The sequence below is a fragment of the Zonotrichia albicollis genome, chromosome 34, assembly GCF_047830755.1.
Source record: "Zonotrichia albicollis isolate bZonAlb1 chromosome 34, bZonAlb1.hap1, whole genome shotgun sequence".
Classification (NCBI taxonomy): Eukaryota; Metazoa; Chordata; class Aves; order Passeriformes; family Passerellidae; genus Zonotrichia; species Zonotrichia albicollis.
This window is the reverse complement of record NC_133852.1, coordinates 107,377-125,128: the sequence shown is the minus strand read 5'-3', so window position 1 is coordinate 125,128 and position 17,752 is coordinate 107,377. Positions and strand designations below refer to the sequence as shown.

The window sequence follows — 17,752 nt, the reverse complement described above, 5'->3', positions numbered from 1 at the left end:
GGTCCTGAGATGATTTGGGGGAGTCCTGAGGGGTTTTGAGCGTTCCTGGAGGGATTTTGGGGGGTCCTGAGGCGTTTTTGGAAGATCGGAGCACGCGGGAGGGCGGGAAGGGGCGGGGTTTACGGAAGATTGACAGGTGGTGGGTGGAGTCACGACGGGGCGGTGCTCCTATCCTCGGCTCCGCCCCTGCCGCACCGAGCCAATAGGAAATTAGGTCGCTTGCTGCAGCCAATAAGAAGGCGATGCAGGCGGGGTTAAGACGCGCACCAATCAGCGCTCGGCGTCTCCTCGCTGCTCCCGCCTACTAATGATTGACGTGCCACCACCCAATCAACGCTCACGTTTACCCCGAACCTCTCCTTCCCCCTCCGCTTAACCGACACCTCCCCCAGCCAATCACCGCTCCTTTCCCTCCCCCAAACCCAACCAATCACCTCCCTCCCTCCCCGCCTCACCCAATCCCCGCTCTCCCCCTCCATCACCATGGCAACACCCATCCCGCCTCCCCCTCACCGAGGCGCAGAGACGAAAGGCGGGACTTCCTCCGCTGTCTCAGCCAATCACTGCTCTCCCCTTCCTCCGCCAGCCAATGGCGCGGCGCGGCGCGGGCGAGGCGGAAGCGCGCGCGGGGTCGGAGGTCGCGGCTGTTGATGTTGACACGGCCCCGGCGGCCGCAGCGCCCGCGGCCCCTCAGCGCCGGGGGCGCCCCCGAGCCCCGCGGCGCCCCCCGAGCCCCGCGGCGCGCCCGCGCCCCATGCGCGCCCCGCCATGACCATCCTCCCCAAGAAAAAGCCGGTCCCGGCTCCCGACGGTGATGGCGATTCCGGCCCTGACGCGGGGCCCGAGCGCGGAGCGGACGCGGGGCCCGAGCGAGGCCCCGGAGGCGTCGGCGAACCCGGCGGGCCCGGCGTGGGGGGGCCGCGGCCTCGCGCCTCTCCGCCGCCGCCGCTGCGGGGCTGGGCCGGGCTGCCCGGTGCCGCCGGTTCTCCTCCTCCCGCCGGGCCCGGCTCCGGTAGCGGCGGGCCCGGTTCCGCCGACGGCCCCGCGGCGCTGCTGGGGCTGGAGGCGGCGGCGCTGGGGCTGCCCGAGCCCCGCGGGCCCGGCTGCGGCGGCGGAGCCGGGGGAGGCCCCGGGCACAGCAAGCGGCGGCGGCGAGGAGGGGCCGGGCCCAGCGCGGGCCCCGCGGGCTCCGGCCCCGGCGGGATCGGGCTCGGGATGGGGCTGGGACCCCCCGGCTGCGGCAGCCCCGGGCCCGACGAGGCGGGAGGCGGCTACAACAGCGAGGATGAGTACGAGGCGGGAAGGGTGGAGATGGACCCGGCCACCGCCGAGCAGGTGCGGGGACAAACGGGGGGACATCAGGGGGACACCGGGGGGACATCAGGGGGACACCGGGGAGGACCTGGGGTACAGTGAGAGGGGATCAGGGGACACCGGGGGGGACAATGAGGGGATATCAGGGGACACCGGGGGGGACAGCGAGGAACACCGAGGGGGCACCGGGGACACTGGGGATGACTTGGGGGACAGTGAGAGGGGACACTGAGTGACAGCGAGGGGATATCAGGGGACACTGGGGGACATCCGGAGAGGACCTGGGGGGACAGCGAGGGGACATTCGGGGCCATCTGGGGACACCAAAGGGCACCAAGGGACACCGTGGGGGGACAGCAGGGACACTGGAGAGGACCCGGGGGCACCGGGGGACACTGGGGGGAAATCAAGGGGACATCAGGGGACACCAGGGACAGTGTGGGGACACCAAGGGGGACATCAGAGAGCGCTGGGAGACACTGGGGGGACATCAGGGGACACTTGGGGGACAAAATGAGCACTTGGGGGGACAGCGAGGGACACCGGGGGCATCTGGGGACACTGAGGGGCACCGAGGGACACCGTGGGGACACTGGGGAGGATCTGGGGAACAATGAGAGGGGACCGGGGGACACTGAGGGACAGCGGGGGAAATTGGGGGACACCGGGGGGACAGCGAGGGGCATCCAGGGACCCTGGAGAGGAGCTGGGGGACATCTGGGGACGCTGAGGGACAGCGAGGGGACGTCAGGGGACACTGGGGGGGACAAGATGAGCACTTGGGGGGACAGCGAGTGACACCAGGGGACTTTGGGGACACTGGAGAGACCCTGGGGAAGCAGCCAGGGGGGACCAGGGGACACTGAGGGACACCGAGGGACACTGGGGGGAAACCAAGGGGACATCAGGGGACACTGGGGGGACACCGGGGACAGTGTGGGGACAATGGGGACACCGTGGGGGCATTTGAGGACACCAGGAATTATTGGGGGAGGCCAGGGGGACATCAGGGGACACTGGGGGGGACAAAATGAGCACTGGGGGGGGACAGTGAGGGGCACCGGGGGCATCTGGGGACACTGAGGGGCCCTGGGGACACTGGGGGGGACATAGGGACAGTGAGAGGGGACCAGGGGACACTGGGGGGAACCAAGGGGACATCAGGGGATTTTGGGGGGACACCAGGGACAGTGTGGGGACAGTGAGGGGACATTGGGGGACACCAGGGGGGCATCTGGGGACACTGAGGGGCATTGGGGGGCACCACGGGGACACTGGGGAGCACCTGGGGGGACAGCCAGGGGGGACTGGGGGACATCAGGGGACACTGGAGGGACATCAGGGTGACAGCAGGGGACACTGAGGGACACTAGGGGCATTTGGGGACACTGGAGAGGCCCTGGGGGACAGTGAGAGGGGACCAGGGGACAGCGAGGGGACACTGGGGGGAACCAAGGGGACGTCAGGGGACACTGGGAGGACACTGGGGACAGTGTGGGGACAATGGGGACACCGTGGGGGCATTTGAGGACACCAGGAATTATTGGTGGAGATCAGGGGGACATCAGGGGACACTGTGGGGGACAAAATGAGCACCTGGGGGCATCTGGGGACACTGAGGGGCACCGGGGGCATCTGGGGACACTGAGGGACAGCAAGGGGACACTGTGGGGGACAAAATGAGCACCTGGGGGCATCTGGGGACACTGAGGGGCCCTGGGGACACTGGAGGGGACATAGGGACAGTGAGAGGGGACCAGGGGACACTGGGGGGAACCAAGGGGACATCAGGGGACACTGGGGGGACACCAGGGACAGTGTGGGGACAGTGAGGGGACATTGGGGGACACCGGGGGGGGGCATCTGGGGACACTGAGGGGCATTGGGGGGCACCACGGGGACACTGGGGAGCACGTGGGGGGACAGCCAGGGGGAACTGGGGGACATCAGAGGACACAGGGGGACACTGGAGGGACATCAGGGTGACAGCAGGGGACACTGAGGGACAGCGAGGGACACTGGGGGGAAACCAGGGGGACATCAGGGGACACTGGGGGGACAAAATGAGCACCGGGGGGGACAGTGAGGGGCACCGGGGGCATCTGGGGACACTGAGGGGCCCTGGGGACACTGAGGGTGACATAGGGACAGTGAGAGGGGACCAGGGGACGCTGGGGGACAGTGGGGAGACATTGAGGGGACATTGGGGGGACAGCAAGGGACGTTGGGGGACACTGGGGGACATTGAAGGGAAACCACAGGGACATTGGGGGTACAGCAAGGGACATCAGGTGGTACCTGGGGACATTGGGGGGCACCAGGAAACGTCAGGGGGACAGTGGGGGGACAGCAGGGGACATTGGGGGACATTGGGGGGACACGAGGGACCTGCCAGGGTTCGCTGTCCCCGCGTTGTCGCGCTGTTGTGTCCCCTCCCCCCCATGCAGGGCTGTCACCGTCCCCTTTTCGCCGCTGTTTGTCCCCAAATTGTCACCGCTTTGTCTCTCCCCCGCTTTGGGACCCCCTCCTTGTCCCCCAAGATTTCTTGGACACCCCCCCCCTCACCTTTCCCTGCTGGCCTGGGACCCCTCCCCACATTCCCAAAGTGTCCCCACTTGGTGACACCCCCAGAACCTCCTGTCCCCCTTTTCTGGGACCCCCAGGACCCCCCAAAACCCCCCAGGACCCCCCAAAACCCCCCAGGACCCCCCCAAAACCCCCTCAGGACCCCCCCAAAACCCACCAGGACCCCCCCAAAACCCCCCCCGGACCCCCCCAAAACCCACCAGGACCCCCCAAAACCCCCCTGTATTCCCCCCCAAACCTCCCTTTACCCCCCCAGGACCCCCCAAAACCCTCTCAGGACCCCCAATACCCCCCCAGGACCCCCCCAAACCCCCTCAGGACCCCCTCAAAACCCACCAGGACCCCCCAAAACCCCCCAGGACCCCCTCAGGACCCCCCCATTTTTTTCCCCTTTGTGAGCTCCATTCCTCATCCTCTGTGGCTCCCTGAGCTCCCCCCATCTCATACCCCCCCAATGACCCAAGGGACCCCCCAAAGACCCCCAGGACCCCCCCAAAGACCCCCGTGCCCCCCCCGAGCCCGGCTGTGTCTCCAGCAGGAGCACCGGTTCGAGAAGGCTCTGCGGGAGAAGAAAGGCTTCATCATCAAACGCATGAAGGAGGACGGGGCCTGCCTGTTCCGGGCCGTGGGTGAGCCCCAAAAACACCCCAAAAATCACCCCAAAAATCACCCCAAAAATTCCCCAAAATCACCCCAAAAATCACCCCAAAAATCGCCCCAAAAATTCCCCAAAATCACCCCAAAAGATTCTCTAAAATCACCCCCAAAAATCCCTCAAAATCCACCCAAAATCACCTCAAAATTATCTCCAAAATAACCACAAAAAAAACCACAAAATCACACCAAAAAATCTCCCAAAATTATCTCCAAAAAAAGCAAAAATCATTCCAAAAACCTCCCAAAACCGTCCCAAAAATTAACCGAAAATCACCCCAAAATAACCACAAAAAAACCCACAAAATCACACCAAAAAATCTCCCAAAATCACCTCCAAAAAAGCCTAAAATCACCCCAAAAACCTCCCAAAACCATCCCAAAAATTAACCCAAAATCACCCCAAAATTATCTCCAAAATAACGACAAAAAACCCATAAAATCACACCAAAAAATCTCCCAAAATCACCCCCAAAAAAACCTAAAATCACCCCAAAAATTAACCCAAAATCACCCCCAAAAACCTCCCAAATTCACTCCAAAAAATGCCCCGAAATCACCCCCAAAACCCCCCAAAAACCCCGTAAAGTCACTCCAAGAAACGCCCTAAAATCACCCCACAAAAACACCTCAAAATCCTCCTAAAATCCTCCCAAAATCCCCCAAAAAATACCCCAAAAATCCCCCCAAAAAACCTCAAAATCACCCCAAAACCCACCCAAAATCACTCCAAAAAAACCCAAAATACCCCAAATCCCCCCCAAAAATCTAACATCATCCCCAAAAACCCCCCAAAACCACCCCAAAATTCCTTCAAAATCACTCAAAAACCCCCCAAAAATCCCCCAAAATCACCCTTAAAATTACCCCCAAAAAACCCCAAACCCCCCCTGTGTGTCCCCCCCGCAGCTGATCAGGTGTACGGAGACCAGGACATGCACGAGGTGGTGAGGAAGCACTGCATGGACTACCTGGTGAGGGACTGGGAGGGACTGGGAGGGGATTGGGGGATACTGGGATGGACTGGGGGGGACTGGGATGGACTGGTGAGGGACTGGGAGGGACTGGGATGGACACTGGGATGGACTGGGATGCACTGAGGAGGACTGGGATGGACTGGTGAGGGATTGGGATGGACTGGGATGGACTGGTGAGGGACTGGGGGCGGATTGGGGGATACTGGGAGGGATTGGGAGGGGATTGGGGGATACTGGGATGGACTGGGAGGGACTGGGATGGGGATTGGGGGGGACTGGGAGGACACTGAGAGGGACTGGGAAAGCGTTGGAGGGGACTGGGAGGGGACACAGATGGACTGGGAGGGCACTAGGAATGGGACTGGGATGGACTGGGAGAGCACTGGGAGGATTGGGAGGGGACTGGGATGGACTGGAATGCACTGGGAGAGCATTGGGATTGACTGGGAGGACACTGGGATGGACTGGGATGCACTGGGAGGGACTGGGAGGGTGCTCAGAACCCTGGGGGGGACCTGGCCACTGTTCCCTCCCCTGTCCCCCAAGTGTCCCCAAGGCTCCCTCAGTGTCCCCAGGGCTCTCCCACTTCTGTCCCCCGTGTCCCTGTGGTTCTGTGTCCCTCCCCACTACTGTCCCCAGCCTGTCCCCAACCTGTCCCCAGCCTGTCCCCTGTGTCCCTAACGTGTCCCTGTGTCCCCAGCCTGTCCCCAACCTGTCCCCCGTGTCCCCAACGTGTCCCCTGTGTCCCCAGATGAAGAACGCCGATTATTTCTCCAATTACGTCACGGAGGATTTCACCACCTACATCAACCGCAAGCGCAAGAGCACCTGCCACGGGAACCACATCGAGATGCAGGCCATGGCCGAGATGTACAACCGGCCCGTCGAGGTCTACCAGTACGGCACTGGTGAGACTGGGATGGACTGGGAGCACTGGGATGGACTGGGAGCGCTGGGGAGGGGTCCCCTGGGTGCTGGGGTTATTGGGGAGGGGTCTCTGAGGGGCCATGGGAACCACAGGCCATGGCCGAGATGTACAACCGGCCCGTCGAGGTCTACCAGTATGGCACTGGTGAGACTGGATGGACTGGGAGCACTGGGATGAACTGGGAGCACTGGGGAGGGGTCCCTGAGGAGCCATGGAGGACCCAGAGCGATGGGGAGCTGTGGGGAAGGGTCCCTGAAGAACTGGGAGCCCTGGGGAAAGGTCCCTGAGGAACCTCTGGGTACTGGGATCAATGGTGAGGGGTCCCTGAGGGACTGGAGCACTGGGGAGGGGTCCCACAGGTGCAGGGATCAATGGGGAGGGGTCCCACAGGTGCAGGGATCAATGGGGAGGAGTCCCATGGACACTGGAAGCACTGGGGAGGGGTCCCATGGGCGCTGGGTTTATTGGGGAGGGGTCCCTGAGGGACTGGGATCAATGGTGAGGGGTCCCTGAGGGACTGGGAGCACTGGGGAAGGGTCCCTGAAGGACTGGGATCAATGGGGAGGGGTCCCTGAGCAACTGGGAGCACTGGGGAGGGGTCCCATGGGCGCTGGGAGCTGTGGGGAGGGGTCCCATGGGCGCTGGGTTTATTGGGGAGGGGTCCCTGAGGAACTGGGATCAATGGGGAAGGGTCCCTGAGCAACTGGGAGCACTGCGGGGGAGTCCCATGGACACTGGAAGCACTGGGGAGGGGTCCCATGGGCACTGGGGTTATTGGGGAGGGGTCCCTGAGGAACTGGGATCAATGGGGAGGGGTCCCTGAGGCACTGGGAGCACTGGGGAGGGGTCCCTGAGGGACTGGAGCACTGGTGAGGGGTCCCATGGACACTGGGAGCACTGGGGAGGGGTCCCTGAGCAACTGGGAGCAGTGGGGAGGGGTCCCACAGGTGCTGGGATCAATGGGGAGGGGTCCCATGGGCACTGGGGTTATTGGGGAGGGGTCCCTGAGGGACCTCTGGGCACTGGGAGCACTGGGGAGGGGTCCAAGGTGCCATTCTGGAGGTCCCAGCTGGATTTTTGGGGATCCCAGCTGGATTTTTGGGGATCCCAGCTGGATTTTTGGGGATCCCAGCTGGATTTTTGGGTGTCCCAGGTGCTGTTTTGGGGTCCCAGGTGGATTTTTTGAGGATCCCATCCAAATTTTTGGGGATCCCATCTGGTTTGTTTTTTTTTTTTTTGATCCCATCTGGATTTTTGTGGTCCTATCTGGTTTTTTTTTTGAGGTTCCCATCTGGATTTTTTGGGGATCCCATCTGGATTTTTTGAGGTTCCCATCTGGATTTTTTGGGGATCCCATCTGTACTTTTTTGAGGTTCCCATCTGTTCTTTTTTGGGATCCCATCTGTTCTGTTTTGGGATCCCATCTGGAATTTTGGGGATCCCGTCTGTATTTGTGAAATCCCATCTGTACTTTTTTGGATCCCATTTAGATTTCGGGGAATCGCGGGCAGTTTTTTAGGATCCCAGCCGTTGTTTCCAGGATTTCACCTGGATTTTTGGGGTGCCATTTGTATTTGGGGTCCCACATGTATTTTGAGATCCCATCTGTATTTTTGGGGTGCTGTGTGTTATTTTGGGGTCCCATCTGGATTTTCTGGGTGCCACGTGTGTTTTGGGGTCCCGTCTGTTTTTGTGAGATCCCATCTGGATTTTTCGGATCCTATCTGGATTTTTCGGATCCCATCTGGATTTTTGGGGATCCCAGTCAGTTTTTTTGGCTTCCAGCTATTTTCTCAATGATTTAATCTCTATTTTTGGGGTGCTGTGTGTTATTTTGGGGTCCCATTTGGGTTTTCTGGGTGCCACGTGTGTTTTGGGGTCCCATCTGTTTTTGCGAGATCCCATCTGGATTTTTGGGGATCCCAGTCAGTTTTTTAGGATTCCAGGTATTTTCTCAATGATTTAATCTGTATTTTTGGGGTGCTGTGTGTTATTTTTGGGGTGCCCAGAGCCCATCAACACGTTCCACGGCATCCAGCACAACGAGGACGAGCCCATCCGGGTCAGCTACCACCGCAACATCCACTACAACTCCGTGGTGAACCCCAACAAGGCGACCATCGGCGTGGGGCTGGGGCTGCCCTCCTTCAAACCGGGGGTACGGCACAGGGGGACCCCGAAATTGGGGTCTGGGGGCTTGATTTGGGGGGGTGGGACCCTCCCTGAGCCCCCTTTCTGTGGGGCTGGGGCTGCCCTCAATCAAACTGGGGGTACAGGACAGGGGGGAACCCGAAATTGGGGTCTGGGGACCCTCCCTGAGCCCCCATTCCATCCCTGAGCCCCCTTTCTGTGGGGCTGGGGCTGCCCTCCTTCAAACCGGGGGTACGTGGGGTGGGGACCCCGAAATTGGGGGGTGGGACTCTCCCTGAGCCCCCTTTCTGTGGGGCTGGGGCTGCCCTCAATCAAACCAGGGGTACAGGACAGGGGGGACCCTGAAATTTGGGTCTGGGGACCCTCCCTGAGCCCCCTTTCTGTGGGGCTGGGCTGCCCTCCTTCAAACCGGGGGTACGGCACAGGGGGACCCCGAAATTGGGGTCTGGGGGCTTGATTTGGGGGGGTGGGACCCTCCCTGAGCCCCCTTTCTGTGGGGCTGGGGCTGCCCTCCTTCAAACCGGGGGTAAATGGGGGGGACCCCGAAATTGGGGTCTGGGGGCTTGATTTGGGGGGGTGTGACCCTCCCTGAGCCCCCTTTCTGTGGGGCTGGGGCTGCCCTCCTTCAAACCGGGGGTACGGCACAGGGGGACCCCGAAATTGGGGTCTGGGGGCTTGATTTGGGGGGGTGTGACCCTCCCTGAGCCCCCTTTCTGTGGGGCTGGGGCTGCCCTCAGTCAAACCAGGGGGTACAGGATGGGGGACCCCAAAATTGGGGTCTGGGGTATCTGATTTAGGGGGTGGGACCCCAAGATTGGGGGGTAGGACCCTCCCTGAGCCCCCTTTCTGTGGGGCTGGGGCTGCCCTCAATCAAACCAGGGGTACGGGACAGGGGGGACCCCAAAATTGGGGTCTGGGGACCCTCCCTGAGCCCCCTTTCTGTGGGGCTGGGGCTGCCCTCAATCAAACTGGGGGTAAATGGGGGGGACCCCGAAATTGGGGTCTGGGGTATCTGATTTAGGGGGTGGGACCCCAAAATTGGGGTCTGGGGACCCTCCCTGAGCCCCCTTTCTGTGGGGCTGGGGCTGCCCTCAATCAAACCAGGGGTACAGGACAGGGGGGACCCCGAAATTGGGGTCTGGGGGCCTTGATTTGGGGGGTGGGGGTGGGAGCCCTGCATGTCCCACGGTGTCTCCTGTGTGTTCCTGGTGTCCCCAATGTCCCCTCAGGTTCCTCATGTCCCCAAATGTTCCCTCACATCCCCTGGTGTCCCCAATGTCCCCAGTGTCGCCTCACATCCCAGTGTCCCCAATGTCCCCTGGTGTCCTCAATGTCCCCAAGGTCCCCCGGTGTCCCCAATGTATCCCCAAGGTCCCCTGGTGTCCCCAATGTCCCCAGTATCCCCAAATGTCCCCTCATGTCCCCAGTATCCCCGGTGTCCCCAATGTCCCCTCATGTCTTGGTGTCCCCAATGTCCCCAGTATCTCCAATGTCCCCTCACGTCCCAGTGTCCTCAGTGTCCCCTCACATCCCTGGTGTCCCCAATGTCCCCACTATCCCCAATGTTCCTTGGTGTCCCCAATGTCCTCAGTGTCCCCAATGTCCCCAGTATCCCCAATGTTCCCAAGGTCCCCAGTATCCCCAATGTCCCCAGTGTCCCCAATGTCCCCCCATGTCCCGGTGTCCCCAATGTCCCCAGTATCCCCAATGTCCCCAGTATCCCCAGTGTCCCCTGGTGTCCCCAATGTCCCCAGTATCCCCAATGTCCCCAATGTCCCCAGTATCCCCAAGGTCCCCTCACGTCCCAGTGTCCTCAGTGTCCCCTCACATCCCTGGTGTCCCCAGTATCCCCAATGTCCCCAGTATCCCCAGTGTCCCCTGGTGTCCCCAATGTCCCCAGCATCCCCAATGTCCCCAATGTCCCCAATATCCCCAATGTCCCCAATGTCCCCGATGTCCCAGTGTCCCCTCATGTCCCGGTGTCCCCAGTATCCCCAATGTCCCCGCTGTCCCCGCTGTCCCTGACGTGCCCTGTCCGCAGCTGGCGGAGCAGTCCCTCATGAAGAGCGCCATCAAGACGTCGGAGGAGTCGTGGATCGAGCAGCAGATGCTGGAGGACAAGAAGCGCGCCACCGACTGGGAGGCCACCAACGAGGCCATCGAGGAGCAGGTGGCCCGCGAGTCCTACCTGCAGTGGCTGCGCGACCAGGAGAAGCAGGCGCGGCAGGTGGGGACGGCGCCGCGGTGTCACCGTCACTGTCACTGTCACCGGTGTCACCATCCCTGTCACCGTCACTGTCACCGTCTGTGTCCCTGTGAGCCTCTCGTGTCACCGTCACTGTCACCTTCCGTGTCACCGTCACTGTCACTGGCTGTGTCCCTGTGAGCCCCTCGTGTCACCTTCCGTGTCACCTTCCGTGTCACTATGTCCCTAGTGTCATCACCAGTGTCACCATCCCTGTCACCATCCCTGTCACCATCCGTGTCCCTGTGAGCTCCTCATGTCACTGTCACTGTCACCTTCCGTGTCACCAGTGTCACCATCCGTGTCACTGTCCATGTCACCATCATCCCTGTCACCATCCCTGTCACCTTCCGTGTCACCAGTGTCACCGTCCCTGTCACCGTCACTGTCACTGGCTGTGTCCCTGTGAGCCCCTCGTGTCACCATCGGTCTCACTGTGTCCCTAGTGTCATCACCAGTGTCACCATCCCTGTCACCGTCCATGTCACCGTCCATGTCACCATCTGTGTCACCACCCCTATCACCATCTGTGTCCCTGCCCTCCCCTGGTGTCACCATCCCTGTCACCATCCCTGTCACCATCCCTGTCACCATCCCTGTCACCATCTCTGTCACTGTCCATGTCACCGTCCCTGTCACTGTGTCACCATCCGTGTCACCATCCCTGTCACTGTCCGTGTCACCATCCCTGTCCCCACCCCATCACCATCTGTGTCCCCACCATTCCCTGGTGTCACCATCCCTGTCACCATCTGTGTCACCGCCTGTGTCCCTTTGAGCCCCTGGTGTCACCGCCCATGTCCCTGCCATCCGCTGGTGTCACCACCAGTGTCACCATCCGTGTCACCACCAGCGTCACCATCCGTGTCCCTTTGAGCCCCTGGTGTCACCACCCGTGTCCCTGCCATCCGCTGGTGTCACCACCAGTGTCACCATCTGTGTCACCATCCGTGTCCCTGGGAGTTCCTGGTGCCACCATTGGTGTCCCTGTCATCCCCTGGTGTCACCACCAGTGTCACCATCTGTGTCGCCACCAGTGTCACCATCCGTGTCACCATCCGTGTCCCCGGGAGCCCCTGGTGTCACCATTGGTGTCCCTGTCATCCCCTGGTGTCACCACCACTGTCACCATCACTGTCCCCACGAGCCCCTGGTGTTCCCACAGCCACACCATGGCCATGGCCAGCGGCCTGGAGGAGTGGAGTGACCACTGACCCCTGTGGTCACTCTGTGGTCACTCTGTGGTCACTCTGTGGTCACTCAATGGTCACTCCGGTCACTCAGTGGTCACTCTGTGTCCCCACAGCCACGCAAGGCCAGCGCCACGTGCAGCTCGGCCACGGCGGCCGCAGCCAGCGGCCTGGAGGAGTGGAGTGACCACTGACCCCTGTGGTCACTCTGTGGTCACTGTGGACACTCAGTGGTCACTCAGTGGTCACTCTGGTCACTCAATGGTCACTGTGGTCACTCAGTGGTCACTCTGTGGTTACTCTGGTCACTCAATGGTCACTCTGTGTCCCCACAGCCGCGCAAGGCCAGCGCCACGTGCAGCTCAGCCACAGCAGCTGCGGTCAGTGGCCTGGAGGAGTGGAGTGACCACTGACCCTTGTGGTCACTCTTTGCTCACTGTGGTCACTCAGTGGTCACTGTGGTCACTCTGTGCTCACTGTGGTCACTCTGTGCTCACTGTGGTCACTCTGGTCACTCAATGGTCACTGTGGTCACTCTTTGCTCACTGTGGTCACTCTGTGGTCACTCTGGTCACTCAATGGTCACTCTGTGTCCCCACAGCCACACCATGGCCATGGCCAGCGGCCTGGAGGAGTGGAGCAGGCACTGAGCCCTGTGGTCACTCAGTGGTCACTCTGTGGTTACTCAGTGGTCACTCAGTAGTCACTGTGGTCACTCTGTGGTCACTCAGTGGTCACTCTGTGTCCCCACAGCCGCGCAAGGCCAGCGCCGCGTGCAGCTCGGCCACGGCGGCCGCAGCCAGCGGCCTGGAGGAGTGGAGTGACCACTGACCCCTGTGGTCACTCTTTGCTCGCTGTGTTCACTCTGTGCTCACTGTGGTCACTCTATGGTCACTCTGGTCACTCAATGGTCACTCTCACTGTCCCCAAAGCCGCGCAAGGCCAGCGCCACGTGCAGCTCAGCCACAGCAGCTGCAGCCAGCGGCCTGGAGGAGTGGAGTGACCACTGACCCTTGTGGTCACTCTTTGCTCACTGTGGTCACTCTGTGCTCACTCTGGTCACTCAGTGGTCACTCTGTGTCCCCACAGCCGCGCAAGGCCAGTGCCACGTGCAGCTCGGCCATGGCGGCCGCAGCCAGCGGCCTGGAGGAGTGGAGTGACCACTTGTGGTCACTCTTTGCTCACTGTGGTCACTCTATGGTCACTCAATGATCACTCAGTGGTCACTCTGTGTCCCCACAGCCGTGCAAGGCCAGCGCCACGTGCAGCTCGGCCACAGCAGCGGCCGCCAGCGGCCTGGAGGAGTGGAGCGGGCGCTGAGCCCTGTGCTCACTCAGTGGTCACTCTGGTCACTCAATGATCACTCAGTGGTCACTCTGTGTCCCCACAGCCGCGCAAGGCCAGCGCCACGTGCAGCTCGGCCACGGCAGCGGCCGCCAGCGGCCTGGAGGAGTGGAGCGGGCGCTCCCCCCGGCCCCGCAGCGCCGCCCCCTCCCCCGAGCACCCCGGGCTGCACCCCGAGACCCCCGGCCCCAAACCGCCCTCGCCCGGAGCGCCCCCTGCTGGAAAACCGCCCTCGCCCTGCGCACCAGGTGCGGGACACTGGGGGCAAACTGGGGGGACTGGGAGTGCAAACTGGGGAGACTGGGAGTGCAAACTGGGGGGCAAACTGGGGGCAAACTGGGGGGCAAACTAGGGGGCAAACTGGGGGCACTGAGGGGACTGGGGGCAAACTGGGGAGACTGGGAGGACTGGGAGTACAAACTGGGGGGACTGGGAGCACTGAGGGGACTGGGGGGACTGGGAGTACAAACTGGGGAGACTGGGGGCAAACTGGGGGGCAAACTGGGGGGACTGGGGACAAACTGGGGAGACTGGGGGGGCAAACTGAGGGGACTGGGGGCAAACTGGGGGGACTGGGGGCAAACTGGGGACACTGGGGGCAAACTGGGGGCAAACTGGGGAGACTGGGAGTACAAACTGGGAGGCAAACTGGGGGCACTGAGGGGACTGGGGAGACTGGGGGCAAACTGGGGGTGCTGGGGGGCAAACTGGGGAGACTGGGGGGATTGGGGGGGCAAACTGGAGACAAATCGGGGAGACTGGGAGCAAACTGGGGGACTGGGAGCACTGAGGGGACTGGGAGGACTGGGGGCAAACTGGGGAGACTGGGGGCAAACTGGGGAGACTGGGGACACTGGGAGCACAAACTGGGAGGACTGGGGGGGCAAACTGGGGAGACTGGGGGCAAACTGGGGGGACTGGGGGGATTGGGGGCAAACTGGGGAGACTGGGGGGTAAACTGGGGGTAAATCGGGGAGACTGGGGGCACTGAGGGGACTGGGGGGCAAACTGGGGGGACTGGGAGTACAAACTGGGGGGCAAACTGGGGAGACTGGGGGCACTGGGGGGACTGGGAGCACTGAGGGGACTGGGAGCCCAAACTGGGGGCACTGGGAACACAAACTGGGGGCACTGGGAGTGCAAACTGGGGGCATTGGGGGGACTGAGAGATCCCACTGTGGGGACTGGGGGAACTGGGAGCCCAAACTGGGAGCACTGGGAGCTCAGACTGGACACTGGAACCCCAAACTGGGAGAATTGGGAGGCCAAACTGGGAGCACTGGGGGCACAAACTGGGAGTTACTGGGGGGTTTTGGGGTGCTGGGGGCGTTAACTGGGTGTTAGTGGGGCACTGGGATCCCCCAAACTGGGACTGGGAGACACTGGGACCCCAAACCAATTCCTGTGGGGGGAATACTGGGACCCCAGACTGGGATTGGGGAATTGGGATGGATTTGGGGTCTGGGGGGAAGGGTCCCTGATCCCAATTTGGGGTTTTTGGGGGGTCTTTAACCCCAATTTCCCCTCAGGGACCAGCAGCCAGCTGGGGCCGGGGGGATTTGAGTTTTTTGGGTTTTTTGGGGATTTTTGGGGGGTCTTTAACCCCCATTTCCCCTCAGGGACCAGCAGCCAGCTGAGGGGCGGGAGAATTTGGGTTTTTTTGGTTTTTTGGGGATTTTTGGGGGGTCTTTAACCCCCATTTCCCCTCAGGGACCAGCAGCCAACTGGGGGCGGGTTTGGGGGGATTTTTGGGGGGTCTTTAACCCCAATTTCCCCTCAGGGATCAGCAGCCAGCTGGGGGCAGGGGGATTTGGTTATTTTTTTGGTTTTTTTGGTTTTTTGGGGGGTCTTTAACCCCAATTTCCCCTCAGGGACCAGCAGCCAGCTGGGGGCAGGGGGATTTGGGTTTTTTTGGGATTTTTGGGGGGTCTTTAACCCCAATTTCCCCTCAGGGACCAGCAGCCAGCTGGGGGCGGGTTTGGGGGGATTTTTGGGGGGTCTTTAACCCCAAATTTCCCCCCAGGGACCAGCAGCCAGCTGGGGGCGGGTTTGGGGGTTTTTTGGGGATTTTTGGGGGGTCTTTAACCCCAATTTCCCCTCAGGGACCAGCAGCCAGCTGAGGGCCGGGGGGATTTGAGTTTTTTTGGTTTTTTGGGAGTTTTTGGGGGGTCTTTAACCCCAATTTCCCCTCAGGGACCAGCAGCCAGCTGAGGGCCGGGGGGATTTGGGATTTTTTGGTTTTTTGGGGATTTTTGGGGGGTCTTTAACCCAAATTTCCCCTCAGGGACCAGCAGCCAGCTGGGGGCAGGGGGATTTGTTTTGTTTTTTTTTTGGTTTTTTGGGGCGTCTTTAACCCCAATTTCCCCTCAGGGACCAGCAGCCAGCTGGGGGCGGGTTTTGGGGTTTTTTGGGGGTTTTTTGGGGGGTCTTTAACCCCAATTTCCCCTCAGGGACCAGCAGCCAGCTGGGGACGGGGGGATTTGAGTTTTTTTGGTTTTTTGGGGATTTTTGGGGGTCTTTAACCCCAATTTCCCCTCAGGGACCAGCAGCCAGCTGGGGGCGGGGGGCGGCCGGGCCACGCCCCCGCTGGTGTCGCTGTACCCCGCCCTCGAGTGCCGCGCCATCATGCAGCAAATGTCCCCGACCGCCTTCGGTGAGCCAAAAAAACGGGAATTTGGGGAAATTTGGGGGAAATTTGGGGAAATTCGGGTAAATTTGGGAGGGTTTAGGGTCGTTTCGGGGGGATTTTGGGGTGTTCTGGGAGGGTTAACAGCGGTTCTGGAGAGATTTCAGATGTTTTTTTTGAGGGTTATTTTGCAGGTTTTTGGGGAATTTGGGGTTTTGGGGGGATTTGAGGATGTTTAAGGGTTGTTGTTTGGGGGATTGAGGGGTTTTGGGGGTGTTTTAGAGGATTCTGGGGTATTTGGGGGTGTTTTAAGGGGATTTTGGGGGATTTAGGGGCGTTTTATGGTTGCTTTTTGAGAGTTTAGAGTCATTTTGGGGGTGATTTAGGGTCATTTTGGGGGACTTAGCATACTTTTGGAGTGTTGATATGCAATTTAGGCAAGGAATTCGTGGGGTAATTTAATGAAAATTTTTGGGTATCCAACAGTTGGGAAAACCCCATGGAGGGAATGGATTTATCCCTTTGTTTTCCAATTTTTGAGCCCAAATTCACCCCGATTTCAATACCTGGGCTGCACCCAGAGCTTCCAAACTTTCTCCCCCCAAACCCCCACCCCAAATTGAAATTTTGGGGCATATTGGGGGTTTAGAGTCATTTTGGGGGTGATTTAGGGTCGTTTTGGGGGACTTAGCATCATTTTGGAGGCTTGGCATGCAGTTTAGGGGAGGAGTTTTTATTGCTGGGTTCATTTAATGAAAATTTAGAGTTAAGTTAGAATTGTGAAAATCTGAGCAGTTGGGATTTTTGGCATAAACCCCATGGAGGGAATGGATTTGAGTGGATTTATCCCTTTATTTTCCAATTTTTGAGCCCAAATTCACCCCGATTTCAACACCTGGGCTGCACCCAGACCTTCCAAACTTTCTCCCCCCAAACCCCCACCCCAAATTGAAATTTTTGGGGCATATTGGGGGTTTAGAGTAATTTTGGGAGTGATTTAGGGTCATTTTGGGGAACTTAGCATCATTTTGGAGGCTTGGCATGCAATTTAGGCAAGGAATTCGTGGGGTAATTTAATGAAAATTTTGGGTGTCCAACAGTTGGGAAAACCCCATGGAGGGAGTGGATTTATCCCTTTATTTTCCAATTTTTGAGCCCAAATTCACCCCGATTTCAATACCTGGGCTGCACCCAGAGCTTCCAAACTTTCTCCCCCCCAAACCCCCACCCCAAATTGAAATTTTGGGTCCGTTTGGGGGTTTAGGGTCATTTTGGGGAACTTAGCATACTTTTGGAGTGTTGATATGCAATTTAGGCAAGGAATTTTTATTCCTGGGCTCATTTAATGAGAATTTTGGGTATCCAGCAGTTGGGAAAACCCCATGGAGGGAATGGATTTATCCCTTTATTTTCCAATTTTTGAGCCCAAATTCACCCCGATTTCAACATCTGGGCTGCACCCAGAGCTTCCAAACTTTCTCCCCGAAACCCCCACCCCAAATTGAAATTTTTTGGGGGTTCCCCCCAGGCCTGAACGACTGGGAGGACGACGAGATCCTGGCGTCGGTGCTGGCGGTGTCGCAGCAGGAGTACCTGGAGACCATGAAAACCTCGCGCCACAGAGACCCTGCCGCCGACAAGAGTTGATATTGAACCCCCGGACTGCGACCCCCCCCCCCAAAAAAAAAAACACCCCCAAAATAATCCCCCAACTCCCTCCCCCCCAGAGAGACCCTC

The 17,752-nt window shown here is 60.0% G+C and overlaps 1 protein-coding gene across 2 annotated transcripts; it reads left to right on the top strand.

The window, feature by feature from the left end:
- The first annotated feature begins 609 nt into the window (after positions 1-609).
- Positions 610-17,709, top strand: OTUD5 (OTU deubiquitinase 5). Of its 2 annotated transcripts, none has more exons than XM_074531089.1 (9): positions 610-1,335; positions 4,439-4,529; positions 5,464-5,528; positions 6,283-6,439; positions 8,469-8,617; positions 10,652-10,837; positions 13,436-13,637; positions 15,929-16,042; positions 17,544-17,709. In XM_074531089.1, the coding sequence occupies exons 1-9, from the start codon at positions 769-771 to the stop codon at positions 17,660-17,662; spliced, it is 1,650 nt and encodes a 549-aa protein (XP_074387190.1). In that variant the 5' UTR covers positions 610-768; the 3' UTR covers positions 17,663-17,709. The 2 variants fall into 2 exon arrangements, with proteins under 2 accessions (XP_074387190.1, XP_074387189.1); XM_074531088.1 differs by having other exon boundaries at positions 611-1,335; positions 4,436-4,529.
- The last annotated feature ends 43 nt before the right edge of the window (positions 17,710-17,752 follow it).

Coding starts and splice junctions, on each gene's coding strand:
- OTUD5 (XM_074531088.1), top strand. CDS start 769: ATGACCATCCTCCCCAAGAAAAAGCCGGTCCCGGCTCCCGACGGTGAT. Junction 6,440..8,468: donor GGTCTACCAGTACGGCACTG/GTGAGACTGGGA, acceptor TGGGGTGCCCAG/AGCCCATCAACACGTTCCAC. Junction 8,618..10,651: donor TGCCCTCCTTCAAACCGGGG/GTACGGCACAGG, acceptor CCCTGTCCGCAG/CTGGCGGAGCAGTCCCTCAT.